At 40.5% G+C, this 15,836-nt stretch overlaps 1 protein-coding gene across 4 annotated transcripts in view; it reads left to right on the top strand.

Moving 5' to 3' along the window:
• Positions 1 to 2,906: 2,906 nt before the first annotated feature.
• The window catches only part of ESYT2 (extended synaptotagmin 2), an 87,637-nt gene continuing 74,707 nt past the window's right edge, over positions 2,907 to 15,836 (top strand). For all 4 annotated transcript variants that reach the window (XM_074574149.1, XM_074574147.1, XM_074574146.1 and 1 more), the window contains exon 1: positions 2,907 to 3,408. In XM_074574149.1, the coding sequence (XP_074430250.1) occupies positions 3,052 to 3,408 (357 nt within the window). In that variant the 5' untranslated portion in view covers positions 2,907 to 3,051. The remainder of the gene's footprint in view (positions 3,409 to 15,836) is intronic.

Below are 15,836 nucleotides of genomic sequence, written 5' to 3'. Positions count from 1 at the left end.
CAGGATATAAAAAGAATAAATATTATCTAAATGAGATAAATATAATCAGCTCTGTAACTGATACAATTCATTATAGGATACTTAAGGAAAAGTCAGTGATCTCTGTGCCCTGAGTATCTTCAAGAGTTCGTGATACACTGAAGACTGCTATTGTAAGTATTAAAAAAATAGGATCAAGAAATACGTGAATTAACAATGACAAGATTCTCAAGCAAATTATTAAACAATTTATAAGCACCAGAAAGATTAGAATAAACAAATAACGTGTGTTTCTCCAGAACACTTTATGAAAAACTTTGTAACAGAGTAACTGACCGTAATTTATCCCCTAGCAGCAGAGTTTCTATCTTGATTTTACCACGACTCTTTTGTCCCTATTATAATAATGGGTGTGCTAATTTCATACCACCCAGTTCTCCATCAAAATACTGTGTGGGGCCAAGTCAGCTATCTACAGAAGTTCTAAGAAGTCAGTGGTTACCTCTTTATCAGAACTTTCTATTGATGTTACAGATAAATGCTATCAAATTAATGCTACCAGATCTTGCTTCTGTTTTCCTGTTTGATTGGCACAGTATCACCCACATTTAGTTCTGGTTAATCAAACTTCCATATCAACTAATCAATGCCAGGCTTTCAGGCCTACAATTATGTTTGTCATCCTAAATGCTACTACAAGATTGTTTTTTTTCTGCTGTCCTTCTCCAGTGTATTAATACTGGCTGTACAGGGTACTCCTCTACAAATTCTATATCCAGCTCATTTGTAGAATATGCTCAGAGACATGCAGGAGAGCAGAATAAGATGCAGCATATGTTAGTTGGCAAACATCATGTTAATTCAATAACTTTTTTTCTCGTTTTGAATTTTCATTTTGGTTTGTGATACAGTTGTATTCTGCTTCAGATAACTCTGAAACCAGATAGGGAAGTAAAATGGAGCAACGGAATCCAAGACTGAGAACAAAGGGATTGAAAAAATGAGAAAATATTAATAGTATTGGTTGTAATGGAGGGAGCCAACACACAATATGGCCATTTGTACTAGGTGTTACTGAAACTCGTGAGTGAGGAGTTCACATGAAAGTCTATATAAGCAAACTAAGTAATTAGAAGAGGAATGCAATAAATGCAAAAAATCACTCACATTTACTGTAGTTTGATATTGGTAGCCAAAGGGATCACAGAGTCATACTTAATACCCCCGGTTTTAGGTAATGAGCCTTTATAGGGTCTTGTGCTGCCCTTCAGTCCCCTCGCTGTTACAGCCTGTAGGTTTTGGGTTCTCTAGAAGTCAAGTCCCAAAGTAAGTAATTGTCATTTCAAAGCTTGGATTACCAAACAGCTGTAAATCTTTGATTTTGTTATTCCTTCTGGTATCATTTGATCATTTTGAATTTTCATCCTGACTAGCCTCATTAGACAGGTGGAGAACATACACTGTCAGTGGTAAAGAGGGAGTAAAAAAGAGCAGCATGAGTCTATGGCCAGAATGTGGTTTTGCTTAGAGTGGTCCATTGTGTCCAATTGCAGGCATAGAGGGAATTTGGAAAGATGATACAACAGAACAGCACATTCAGTTGCCAAGATATGGATTATTTTTCCAATTCTGCTGTGCAGCACTGAGAAAACAACTTTTCCTTTTGCGCCCCTGCCTTTCTGAATTTCCATTTCTCTGGATAATTGAGATGAGGTCGCTTTCACTGTTTGAGGAAATGAACCTTATGCAGCTTTCTATTTGACCGTTTGTATGTGTTTTCATACCTTCTCAGCCTGTTGGCTAAATTTATTCTCCCTTTGCCCCTGCCTGCAAATACTAGTCTCATGAAGTCCTAAAAATTTTGTGAAAACTGACAGCTGAAGAGAGGAGAAAGGACCCTCATTCCCACTAAGTGAAAGGTTGTCTATTTAAAGGCAGAAAACCTTCTGGTAAATGCTGAGTTTAATCAGCAAGTGCTTCCCAGCAAACTGATGGGCAACACAGCTAAGGACAAGCAACAGCTGCCCCTTATGACAGAGGTGTTTACATTAAAATTATTGAAAAGATAAAGGAATGGCGGGAGGAATGATATGGGAACCAGGTGTGACTGTGATAAAGGGATACAGGACACAAGCCTGTAAAAAAATCAGTTTAGTTCCAGAGATCGGGGTTGGTGTAATCCCCAGGATGGTGGGTGCCAGCCTGAGCACTGCTGTGTATTGACAAGATGGGGGAGAAGCCAGCGTTACCTGAGAATGTGCGAGCAAAGCTTCGGGACACACCTGCTGCCACTAAGGAGCGGAGCGACCGGCCTCAGCTTCCTCCCCTCAGTCGGTCCTTAAATAACATCCCTCGATAAAGAACAGACACACACCAAGCTTGTTACGGAGGGGTGTAAGGGGCAGGAACCACCGAACAGCATATGTGGCTGAGAGAGGGGGGAGGCGGCGTGTTGTGCCCGTGAGGGAGCACACACCGACATGCCCGCTGTCCCTAACGCCCCAGCCAGCGGGTCCTGCTTGCCGCACCGCACTCCCCTCGCTCCGGCAAGGCCCGGCAGCCACGGCCGGTGCCCGTCACGGGCGGGCGGTTGGGCCGGCTGCTCCCAAGCGAAGGCGGACGGGTGGGTCCGAGGCGACGATCTCCTCCTGGCCTGGATCCCGTCGCGCAGGGCGAGCCCGCGCTTCCTAGAGCAGGCCTGGAGGGGAAGGATGAGAGTCACGCCGGCTCGGGCCCCGTAGAGGGGAGGGGGCCGCGGGAGGCCCGGCTGCCCGGGACGGGAGGACCGGCCGGGCAGAGCGGCGGGCCGGGCGCCCATCGCGACGGCCGGGGAGGAGGCGCCTCCCGGGCACGGCCCAGCCCGGCCCGCCGCCGCGGCCGTTTGGGCCGTGCCGCCCCGAACCCGGAAGCGGGCGGCGGTTGGTGTCGGTGCGCGGCGAGCGGGGCCGGGCGCAGGATGCGAGGCGCCGCCGCCGCCCTGCCCCCCTGCCCGCTCGCAGCCAGCGCCCGAGGAGGAGGAGGAGCAGCGGGAGGAGCGGCAGCAGCAGTAGGAACCGCCGCCGCCGCGGTAGCATGAGCGGGGCCGCGGCTAAGCAGTCCCCCGGCGCGGGGTCCGCCACGGATCCCGCCGCCGCCGAGAAGACTGCGGCTGGGGAGTCGGTGCCGGAGCCGCCGCCGTCGCTGCTGAGCGTGGACGTGACGGGTTTGGTGTCGCAGTTTGCGAGGAGCTTCGTGCTGATCTTCCCCGTGTATGTGCTGGGCTACCTGGGACTGAGCTTCAGCTGGGTTCTCATCGCCCTGTGCGGGCTCTTCTGGATCCGCCGGCACCGCGGCGGCAAGACCTCCCGCCTGGGCCGGGCGCTCGCCTTCCTGGAGGACGAGGAGGAGGCGGTGCGGCTCAGCGTCTCCTCCGCCGATCTGCCTGCCTGGGTGAGTGGCCAACACCCTTCGGCGCTTCCGAGCGAGCACCCGCGCCCGGCGGGCAGTGGCCCGTCACCTCCCCGGGACCTGCCTGTCGCCCACCCCTCTCCACGAGCTGCGGCGGACGAGGTTGGCTGCAGGCCGGAGCGCCGGAGCCGGCCCGGCGGCAGGGAGAGGGGTGAGGAGGCGGCATCTCCCGTGCCCCTGGGCGACTCGTCCCGCTTTGCCAGCCCCTGTGGAGACTCGACGTCCGGCGGCGGGAGCGGCGTTGCCGAAGGCGGGCGGGCAGAGGGACCCTCCCTCCGCCGGGGTGGCCTGTCCCCGCCGCGGCCACCGGGTCCCGTTAGCGGCGGCGGCCGCTGCGGCCGTGTGGTGACAGCCCCGTGGCGCTGCCCGGCAGCGCCGAACCCGTCATGGCCGAGGTTTCCCTCACAGAAATAAACTTTACCTCAGGGTTGGGTTTTTTTTTCCCCTCAGGTGCCAGTGACACACACGTCTTGGATGTAGCGAGGTCCCCACTGCGCAGATTTTACCACTCGGGCAGGAGCCTTTTCTTAAAAAGTCGAGAGTAGAGGCAGGCAAAGTCGGTATCTTAACGGTTTTATGGTGTTTAGTAAAGCGTTACTTAGTAGGAAGTGACAGACAAATGAGGTGGTGTTTCTGGCTGGTTTCAGGGTTGTGACGTGGGGACTAAGGTAAAGGGGCTTTGGCCGTGTTTGTGCATCACCGTGGTTGGCTTTAAAAGGCTTTCTTTGAAAGTGGAGTCTTCCCTTGAAAGTTTCAGGCTCTCTAATAAGTCGTCAGAACTATCACTTCTATTTTTATTTTTTTAGCTGAAACTGAGCTTCAAAGTTGAATGTTTTTTCTTTGTAATTTTTACTTTGGAGGTTTAACAATTTTCTAAATCTGTCTGACAGCCAGACAGCCCACAGCTTCAGTGCTCATCCAGGCCTCCCTGTGTCCTGCTCTGCCCCGGTGATCTGCTGTGCAGAGCTTGTGGCTCTCTTGGCCTCCATACCTGAAGTCTTGCGGGTTTATGCTAAGTCTTTCCGTGTGATTTCTGTGTTGGCACCACTCCACTCCTCAGTAATAGCCATCCGCATCTCCGCTAGGTGCTCTTTGCGGTGACCATGCATTGAGCAGTGTTGCGATAAGTGTCCAAGTCACTGTTTTCATGTAATCAAATTGCTCTACCTGATGATACACCTTCCAGCCCAAACCATTTTATGATTCTATGTGACCTGTCCCAGCTCTGCTAAGGAAGTTAGAGGAGTTCCAGACATCTGGAGGGAAAATAGTGTGTAGGTATGAAATGGGAGGCTTTTTCACTCCTGTTTCTTCATATCTTTTGCCCAAGTTCTAGTGAAAGATCATGGTTAAAAATGGGGGTGGTGTTTAAAAGAGATGAGGTGGTTTTACTGCTTGAAGCTGAGGTGTGAGTCTCAAATAGTGTGGTGAACAGCTTTTATGTTAGCTCTGTGTTGTTTTTTTTTCGCCTCTAATCATATAGCCCTATAGTGGAAGTGTTCTGATTTGATGCATTTAAAATGAATTAGTTGAAGCTAGATTTGTTGTGGAGGGTTGTATATAGTAACTATCTGCTGGTAACTAAGCAGTAGATATTCAAGCTTAGCGCTGTGTGTAAATTTTATTTTAAGTAACAGTTTGTTACGTTTGATAAAATGGCAATTAACTCCTGTGTGGTGTTGTCCAAATAACTAAGGATTTAGAAAGGGTCAGACTGAAGTCAGACTCAAAAAACAAAAATAAATTATAGAGAGGAATGATTGCTTGCTGCAAAAGCCTGCATATCCTATGGCATTATGAGAAAGCAACTGATCAATATGCAGGGTTTCCCCATAAGTGTGACCTTCTGATACAGCAGTTGGCAGACGTATTGTAAATTGCTGTTGCCTTTTTTGTGGTTTTCTTTCTTTTTTTTTTTTCCTCCCCTCTCTGTAATCGTGTTCTTAAATTTTAAAGGTCTTGGTTCTTTCCTTTCCGCTGACATATACGCTGTATTCTGTAACATGCTTCCAGATGAAATGCAATCTGTAAAACAGAAGTCTTCTGGGACCTGAAGGCCCACTTAAATCAAAAGTGGTCTTCAATGTCTGCTGTCATAGTCATTAGGCTTTAGATGAGTCTTTTTGCTGTCTGTAACGTGTCTTGGAAAACTGCTGTTCTCCTTCCTTCTGCTTTATGTGTGTTGTCTTGGAGATTCATGGATTTCAATCACTTCAAGTAAGAGCTACTGGATGGTATATGGAGCCTGACATCTTTTTAATAGGTATCGAGTTTATCCATCTTAATATGAACTCCAAACTGGTGTATGTTCCCTTGGTTTCTGGTCAAGGAAATAAGCTTTAAATTCCTTGAATAGGACAGTGCTGTGTTTTAAATATAAGAAATTTTTTTACTCTTCTGGGACTGAAACTGAGATGTAATAAACCATTTTTCAACTAAAATTATGTAACATCCCAAATGTTTACTTGACATGTGGTGTCTTTCTGGGCTCTAGATTGGAAAAGAACTCTAGCTGTGTATGTAAGGTGTGGTTTCCTCCCCACCCCCACCTACCCTGGGATTGATCATTGCTTTAGTGATTCATGTTAAGTATTCAGTAATACCACATTGAGTTGTTTATTTTTAAATAAGTGGTTATTGCAGGAGAAGACTTTTCTGCTGGCAATATGCTCAGTTACGATTTGAAAGTGATGCTGTTGTGCTGTTACGCTAGAGTTCGTAATGTTAATTATTAGTTTTCTAAATTAGATTTTACTTCTTCCATAACCAGGTGGTTATACAATAGGAATACTCTTTACTGTGAATGTAAAATGAATTAATTCAACATGAATACAAGTTATGTTATTTTAAATGTCAACACTGAATTATTTAAAGAAGTATCTATGTGTTAAAAAATATTTCGATTACTGTCTTCAAAGAATAAGATCTGTACTCGTAGACTTGCTAACATGTAGTTACAGCTCTGAAGATGTCACTGATCATATGGGGTGGGAGGGAGCCGAGGTGGGTGCTTTCCAAGTTACTTAAAGCTAGGCAGCAGAATTTACAATGAGAAAGGACTGGAGATCAAAACAGTCTTTAAATAGACATTTTCCCTTTCTTAGCAACATTTTTATACACTAGATGTATTTTATACTGGAATGAATGTAACTAAGATGCAAACATATAGAAGGAAAGTGGCAATTTAAGTATCACTACTTAGAGGATAGAAGGTAGGAAGCCAGGACTCTCACTTTTTAAAGGCCAGGTATCCTGTTGCCTTTTATTTTTAAAACAGTAATGGAATTAATAATCTAAGTGGTATAATGAATTTACTTTGCTCTTTCTCAGAGCAACTGAAAAAGTTAATTAATTTTGCCATTGTAGAGGGTTTTGGTTGCTTAATGTGACTCATATAACATGCCAACATATTATGTTTGACATCTTTTTGGATAAGTGAAACTTTGACTCCTGTTTCCTTCAACATACCGATAAAAAGCCATGCTGATTTACCCCCCCACCCCCCAGATTAATTGTAAATTTGGCCTCGTACCAGGAGCTGTATCTGTGTGCAGTCTGTCGGCAATCAGCAGGAGACCAAAATAGGAACAAATCTTAATGTTTTTAAATAATTGATAGTGAAAACAGGTTTAGACAGTTTTCTTTGTATCCCTAACCATGTATTGTACAGAAACTGAAATACTACACATCATTGTAGCAAAAGTAATGCCATATTAAAACATTAATTACAAGTCTGATATAGCATTTTGGGTCCTACAGACTCACTTGAGTTTCTGCTCTAGTTTGGAGTAATTTTTATGGTTTTGTTTTTGTTGTTTTGTTTCCTCATCTGCTTCAGGTAAAAGGAACAATCTGCCTACACCTAAATAGGTGTCATCACCTTTTTAACTGTACTGATTTACAGTGCTATTGTAAAGAAATCTGGTAGATCTTCTTTCTCTTGGGAAGCTGTATGAAATTCTGGCAGGCTGTGGGTATTGTGAATTACCATTGAACTGCTATACCACTGCTACACCTTTAGGGAGGAGATAACGTCAGCATGTTCCCTTTTCATTAGATGCTGATGTATAGCTACAGTAATAATAAAATTATTATCGATCCATGTTTTGTTGAGTGTTTTTTGCAATGGTAATGTTCAGTAAAGTATGACTTAATGGCAGTTGCATATCTCTTAGTTGAATGTTGTGTTGAATGTTGAGCAAACTGCTATTGTTTAAGGGATGAGGAACCATTCTGAGTAAAAGCAGACTTTAGAACGCATGTCTGAAAAAGGAAATTGTGATTTATAACTATGAAATTATTTGTATTTAGTCTCATGTGTTAGAATAAGATATGCATGCATATTCTTGTCAAATATTCCAATTACACGGTTAAAGCAACAAAGACTTTGGTTTTTACTGATATTGGGAAGGCAGACCCAGTGTTTGTGGAAGAAAAATGGTTAGGTAGCTCTAACTGCAGGGTCATATCCTGTACTGAGTGACACCTGCAGAGAAGGTTGAGGTGGTTACCCTCTTAGGTGTATTTGATGTGAAGATTTCTTAATGATGTAGTGTCAAACTTGCTAACTGGATCTTAAACTGATAGCTCAGGACAGGAGTCTCCAAAGAATCCTTGCTAATGGCTAAAGATGTACTAAGTAAACATGATAAACAAGTGGACTTCTGCAATACAATGTGTGTTTTTAATTGCCATAGAACAAAAAGATCTTCATCTTAACTTCTAATTATACCTTTGGCTAGTGGTGTTATTACTGTAGCTGTAGGAATCGTAGGTGGGTTTTTATTCAAAGTATTATGAAAAGGGAGACTGTGAGGAATTATGACACAATCTTCTGATCCTTTTTCCAAATGTTAGTTGAGCATGTTAGATTGAATTTACCGAGGTGTGATTTATAAGAAAAATTATTTCCATGTATAGCTACTTAATGCTAAGCTGGATCTAATCAGTTTGTGTGGTTAGTACTGCAGATGGCCATATACCCTAGGCTGCCAGCCTGCATCTGGAAAGTATGAAGGAGTGTGAGTAAGAATAGAATAATAATTTGTGAGTACTTAACAACTGAAGTCTATGTCCTTCTGCCTGATTATTTTCTTGCAAAACTGTCTCCATTCTAGGTGCCTCATAGTGTATGTATACACACATACCTGTGTTGTGGGTCGTGTGATTTTTTTTTTTTTTTTTTTTTTGTGTGGTTAGGTTTTTGCTTTCAGTATTACTACTTGTAGTTAAGAAGGTCACCTAGGTGACTTTCTAAGAGTATCCCATAGTTAAAAGACAAGTGAATGATGGTTTTGGGAATGGAGAAGCAGAGAAAAAAAGGCATTTATGTTGGACAATTGTTCGTATCTTCCTGTTTCTCAAATAAAATCTTCAAATTTAATGTGTTAAAACTATGCTGAGATGATGTCTGTCACATAACACACTCTCACGTAGTAATGTGGTAAGCGTCACTATATGATTCATATGTAAAGACTCTTTTCCAGAATATTTATGGTAGAAAGCCATGTGATGAACTGACGTTTATGAATATGATATCAAACTACTAAAGAAAAATACTAATTTGACAGTATTAGTGAGCTTCTTGAACTGTTTTTACGTGCCACAGGCCTTCTAAATATGTATATACAATACATTCTTTTTTCGTATAACAAATTGATATTGCATAACAGTTATTACTGATTTTTGGGACTATTGCTAATGTGTTCTTTAAATGTGCTCTTTCTCTGAATAGCTAAGATGTGTACCAGTCTCTTTAGTTGTGGTTTGGTTTTTTTTTTATTTGCGTTTTAGTCTGCTGGTGTTGTTTCCATGCCTAAATAGTTCTGCATATAAAGTCTGGCCCAGCTTTAGCCATATTTGAGAATGTGGGAGTCCTAAAGATCTTGTCAGTAAAGACTGAGGTTTTGGGGGGGGGGGGGGGGGGCGGGAAGAAAAAAGTCTAGAGTAGCAGTTGACCTTTTCTGCATCTTCTGCAAGATTCTCCTCATTTTAAATTACTATTGCTTTTTGAGATTGTTGGCACATCACAGAGTGTGGTTGGATATGTATTCTAAATTTTTTTTAATTTTTTTAATTTTTTTTTTTTGCACATGAGAGCCTGCAGGGAAATAGGAAGATGAATCAGGGTTATTGTCAAAACATTTTCATTGTAGCTTTTAGTAGTGAAAGCCTGTTCTAGAAACTTTAGGTATCCAAAACAATTCTTTGGTGTCCTGTTCTTTTTTTTTTTTTTTTAAATGAAAGCAGAGGCAGCATTTTCTTTCTGGTAAGATAAAAATCTTTGACTTAAATAATATGATTTATATTGCATTTTATCTCCTGTTTATCAAATCATCACTAATTATAGCACTGAAAAGGTTATTCAGTTGCTGAAATTGCCTTTAGCATAACTTCTTTTGAGCTTTGCAACAGTTTTGTGCTGACCATACGTCTGTGTTGAATCTGAGGTGTGGGTTTGTGGAAGCTGGTTTTAAAACTTATTTTAAAATGGGAAGTTTTAAGAGTGATAATTTTTAAATAGCCCCTGTAGTGTCTGAAACCAGTTTGTCTGAGCCTTGTAGTAGTATATCAGATTCTGAACGCAGCAGTTCATAATTACAATTTAACTGATGCTGTTGATTTGGTATGTTTCAACATGTAGATGCAAGGGAATCAATAAAAGAGTATGGTTCTTCTGGAAGGATTACAGAAATAAGAGATTTTGTATGAGACACTGGCCATTTAGATACAGTGTTTTTTTGACCTGCGAAGTCTCATCTTTCTCTTTATTGTTCCTTGTTGTTGGATAACATAAACTAAATCTGATACTACCCTTCCTTAAGGAAGTTTAGAAGGGACACCCCACCAGCAGCTTTGGAGCTTTTCTGTAGCCTAGCAGGGGACAGCTTCTAAGTTTTATGTATCAAGCTTGACAGGCCAGCAGAATTTCAGATGTAGTACATGTAGAGCTGCTTTTGCGTGTTCAGGGGAAATACAGCAATGCTTCAAAGAAGAAAATTAAATCCTTATCTTTGGGTGGTGTTTGTGAACACTTAATGAAAATGAAGGATATACAGAGATGGATTATTCAACATAGAATTGAATGTGAATAAGAACAATGGGAAAACAGTATTTTGGTAAGAAGAGGGGAGTGTGTTTTTATTTTAAACAACTGTTTGAATTAAGTAAATTATGAAAATGAACTACTTAGGGAGGTCTGGCATTTTATCATTTGTATAACTTATGGATCATATGGCACTTTGTGAGTAAGTTCTGTTTCAGTTGAATGAGGAGAGAGTTCTGTAAAGTTTAGAAAGAAAACATTGGATGGGGAATAAGAGGGAAGAATCAGATAGAGAAATTGCTAAAAGTGACCGTGTGTGAAATAGTGGAAGGCAGTTCCTAGCTTTATATATTTGACAGAGTTTGTAGTTGTCCAAGATGGCATGAACTGACCCAGGACCCTTCTTCAGTCCCATCTGCCATGTACTAAATGCTTTTCTCATTCTGCAGCAAAAGAAAGAGAGGATCTGGATGGCAGTTAATACCTTTTTTTGAGGAAGCCTTGGCTTCTCACTGGATGAAGCTAGTTCTGTTGGGGCAAGTAGGGAAATATGTTAGTGTATCAAAGGGGTGTGTGTGTAGTTTTTGAAAATAAAGAGACAACTTAAATTTGTTTATTTTCTGGTACTTGCCACCTTCTCTGTGTTTTGATTTCACACATGTTGTTCCTTTTATTATGTTTTTAATGTGAATTTTATTATTTTTCTTAGCTAGCAGTGAAAGAATAAATCACAAAATGGATCATTGTCAGGCCTGAAAGGTGAGGTTGTACAAACTTGCCACATCAGGTAATGGAGTAACTGACAGCAGTAGTAGATTTCTTCTCCATTGACTAGAATTAGTCCAGATTAAACTAGTTTTGTAAGGAAGCTTCATTAGAAAAGTGAAGTTCAAGAACGCTGACTTTGGGGGCATGCGTTCAGCAAGTATGCTGGCCTTGCTAAGTCCATTCCATTTATCTCAACTTCTCAAGATGCTTTGTTTTGATGCCATGTTCCTTAACATAGTCCTGTATGTCTCGTGAGTCTTCGTCTTTATGTCAGGGTTTAGGTGAGGAGCGGTGTCCCATGTCCTCTTGAATCCCACTGATATGGTGTCTGAGAGGGGGAGGAAGAGAGGTGCTCCTCAGCCTTCTTGCAGAGTCAGTTCGTCCCCATCCCCAGTAACTTCTACCAAGCTTCATGTACCAGTCTTTGTTAGACTGGTGGAGTTCTTATTTTCTTTGCCATTTAAATGGTGCAGCCTCTTGTTTTGTTTTGTTCTCTCTATGTGCTTCTTGTGATATTGTCACAAGTCAGAGGAGCAGTGAAAATTAAATTTAAGCTTCTTCCTACTATCAGTTCCTTATTCATGAGAATATGTATAAACAGCACCCCTGAATTCTATTTGTAGGCTTTTCACTGCAATCGAATATGCTTATTGCAGAGAATCAGGGAGTTTAATAGTTAATGATTCTGCAGTTTCAAAACAAAGTAAATGTGCACTCCTGACAAAAAGGGTTTTCTGCATCCAGTTGCGTTTTCCCACTGCCTTTTGTGCCAGCATTAGGATTTACTTGGCTGCCTAATTCTAAGCTTTTTGCCAGGTTCAGCTGGATCAGTTCCTTGAGTCAGTTTACTGTGCAGCCACACAAGTGCTGGTGCCTACAAAAAGGAGGTTGTGGAAACCTGTGGTCAAGTTTAAAGTGAAATGGAACAATAGCCTGCATGAAGAGGACCTTCTTAGAAAGAAGTGGCAAATAACACTCCTGAGGTGTCTTTGTCAGGAAGCAAAGTTTGAAACTGAACAATTTATAATGCCAAGTTGCACATCCAAGTTTTTATAAATTTTCAGTGGACCTGTTAACGTACTTAGTCTTCACATATAAACTCTCAGTACTTTGATCCAACTTAAAAGTTGACTCTGTTTTTAGTGCGTGGTCCAGAGGTTCCTTTCAACCTGAATTATTCTATCGTTTTTGTTTTAAGCTGTCATTTAATTTAGCTATCAGTCTCCATTTGTGTCTTGCATATTGTAAGAAACTTTTTCTGCATAAAATACTGGTATTTGCTTAACTATTAAGTATGCTAGAAAAAAAAAATTGATGGCTATCTTTAGAGAGGTGTTTTGTGAGGAGTAGTGAGGCTTTTTAAGTCATTCAGAAGCCTGTCAACTAAATAGCTAATATTAAAATTCTGTGCAGCAAATTGCTAAAACATACAATTTTTCAAATGGAACTCCTGTTATATAAATAACCTTTGGAAGATGAATGTTGCCATATAATGAGTCATTGCACAAAATTTTGTCTGCTACACCCTGAGGTGACTACAAAATTCTCCTAAGGAGTTGAAAATTTGAAATAGGCTAACAGTTTTCAGCTGAAGCAGTCTAGAATGAAGTACCATGAAGTTGTTACTAGAAATACGAAACTAGTTTTACTTGGCTGAAAATAACTGTCATATGACAGACAAGCACTACATTGTCATTTGGCTGTCCTTATCATATAGCAGCATGGGTCAAGTTTACATTAGTTCAATTGCAAGTGCTTTCACCTAAGAGATTTATATTTGCGATGTAAATTGCATACCTTTTTGCATCTGTTTTAATGAAGACTTTAATTGAGCACAGACTCTAGCACTGATTTTTTTCATAACCTTTGTTTGCATTCCTTCGGTTAGATACTGGCTCACATGAATTATCCAAACTGACTGAAATAGTTCCCTTTGGGAAGATTTTGAAAGATGTAACACCGAATGCAAAATTAAATATATTGACAATCCATTGTCTTGTATTCCATCACTGCATACCTTAAAAGGAAGGTGGGAAGAAAGAAGATGAGTCTCTAAAAATGCTATGTCTTCCTATTTAATTTTTAAAAGTAACAACAAGGTATGTTGAAGCACGAAGGTAGCTATAAAGCCTTAATTGTTCCGATTTGAATTAGTTGTGCAGTGTTATGATCCACACTTCTGCTCCTAAAGTTTGTGAGTGTTCATTTTTAAAATAGCGTACTAAAAAAAAAAAAAGGGTTGTGGGGAGGAAAACATTGTGTGGGCGAATTAAAATGGAACTTATCAGCTCAGGAAGCTCATAGTTTGCTTTATATTTAAGCATTATTAGCAAGTTGGATCTGTCTGTATGTTTCAAGCAGACTGTTAATGTAATGAATGTATGATACTTCAAATAAGGAAATGTCTTTTCTTAATTTGTTAATATTTCCTAGTACAGTAAGCTTGCTGGTCCAGAATTTTGAAAAATTGTAACTTGTGTTGAGGCAAGTCTCTTCCCTCCTCCCCCAGTCTGTTGATTCATCTTGTTAATTGTTGAACTACAATGCTAAATTCTCTTGTATGTGTGGTTAGGAAGTTGTCTTAGTCTAGTAATCAGTTTTATGATACAGACTAAATTCATATTTTGAAATGCTGTGTTTCTTACCCAATGACTTTTTCCTAAAATACTTGAACTAGAAAAAGAATGCTTTTCCATCCACCCACCCACTGCCAGTTAAATGTCAAATAGCAGCCAGGAAATGATAAGAGGGTGTTTCATGGGGAGAACAAAAAAAACCAGTGTTTAGTCATTTGACTTGTATGTATTATAAAAATATTCAATAGTGATTGATATATTAGTTTAATTTGTAGTAACTTCTTGTTCTCTGTTTGTTCATGGTAGTCTTTATTTTGGTTTATATTTTAGGGAAAATATTTGGGCTTTTGAAAGTGGTTGGTGCTGTCTTTTTTTAGGGTGTGTTAGGTATGAGTACTGTGTTGATGTGAATGTGCCTAAACTGTCCATGTTCCTGTGGTAAAATCAGTTTTCTTATTTCTAGCTTGTTCATGTAAGTCTTTATTATGAGAATTAGTTTTCTACTAAATTTGGCTATGTATAAAGCTTTTAAAAAGTTGTGTATAATAAGTGCTTGTGTTGCTTTCAGGTCTTAACATAGATGTGTGATAACAGAAAACGTATTTGCCAATAATTGTTTTTTTCTTTCGGTTCCTTTGTGCTTTGAAAGTTTTGCAATTATAGTCTGAAGTTTGGGGCTTTTTTAAACTTTTTGGTTCATTAGATTAATCCATTACACAGAGAGCCATACTGACAGCCTGAAAGTAGGTTTGATTTGGAAATCACTTTTTTTACAAATCAGTTTCTCGTACAAGAATACAAACTTTAATTTTGCTATATGAGAAATGAGGAGCTACAAAAGTGTTCTTTTAAAACAATTTAGGGTTAAGTGACTTGTTCCAACACACACATGTTGCTACTGGTGTACCTGCTTCCGTTATACTGAATTTTTTGGTTTTCTGGCACAGCTAGGAAGGAAATCTGCCGTACTTGTAACACCATTCTTCTGACAAAGCTGTCAATGGAAGTACAAGTGTATATACCTGAAAGTAGGTATATTTTTCCTCTTTTAATTTTTTTTTTTTTGCTGGTTCTTAAACCTCTGTTGCATTTGGGTAGAGTGTCAGCACCATGTTGTTCTGGATATTACACAGGAACGGTAGGCAATTGTAGTTGGCAGTTCTTATTTGGGGATAAGTGTAGGCAGGACCATTAAGGCCTGACAATTTTTTAAAGATGTTTGAACATTTACCTGGGAAATGGGTAATAGGAAGACTCTATGGGATGCTGTGGGACAGTCTGTGTTGGTTGTGGCTGAAGACATCCTAACTTTCATCTTCACTTCAAGTGAGTTTGGTATTTGGAATGTAGAATATTTGGCAGATATTTTCTAAAACTTTTTTAGAGTAAGAAGTGGAGGCATTTGTGCTTGGAGTGAAACTGCTAAAGGGTTGGAAGTGATTGTAGTTTTTACTTACAGTTGCTTTAAAGCATTTATCCTTGACTGTAATAACACTGACTCACTTCCGTGTCCTCAGGGTGCGAGCTGAAAAAGCTGTAGAATATCATTTAAGCTTCAATTTATTGAAAAGCAATAGAAGTGTGTCCATTTGCCAGAGAGAAGAGATTAGTTCATCAGTGTTCCTAAAATTAATGGGCTTTAAGCTCTCACAAATCACTTTGGAATTTCCTCTACTGTAAAGTTATGATTCTTGATTCCCATGTAACACTTAATCTTCTAGTTTAGGTGTAACCTACAAGAACTTACAGGTCATTTGCTTGAGTCAGTCAATTTACTTGAGGCTTGTGTGCTTGGGGAAATGTTTTTTCTTTTTGTCCACCCTGGTCGTTTTGCATGTTTTCATTTGTTCTAGTTTCTTTTTCCAACAATCAAAGTGATGAACTCCAGCTCTGCTTTCTGCTGCTGTGATTGTTTGCATTGCCAGACACATGGAAATAACATTCCTGTCTGTCATAATCTAGTGAAGAACGCAATGTATAAGTAAAGCTGTTACATTGTGATCTCCCGCTGAGTAAGTGAA

This window comes from Larus michahellis, chromosome 2 (genome assembly GCF_964199755.1).
Source record: "Larus michahellis chromosome 2, bLarMic1.1, whole genome shotgun sequence".
Taxonomy (NCBI): Eukaryota; Metazoa; Chordata; class Aves; order Charadriiformes; family Laridae; genus Larus; species Larus michahellis.
Note: the sequence above shows the minus strand (reverse complement) of the source record. Positions and strands in the feature narration are given on the sequence as shown.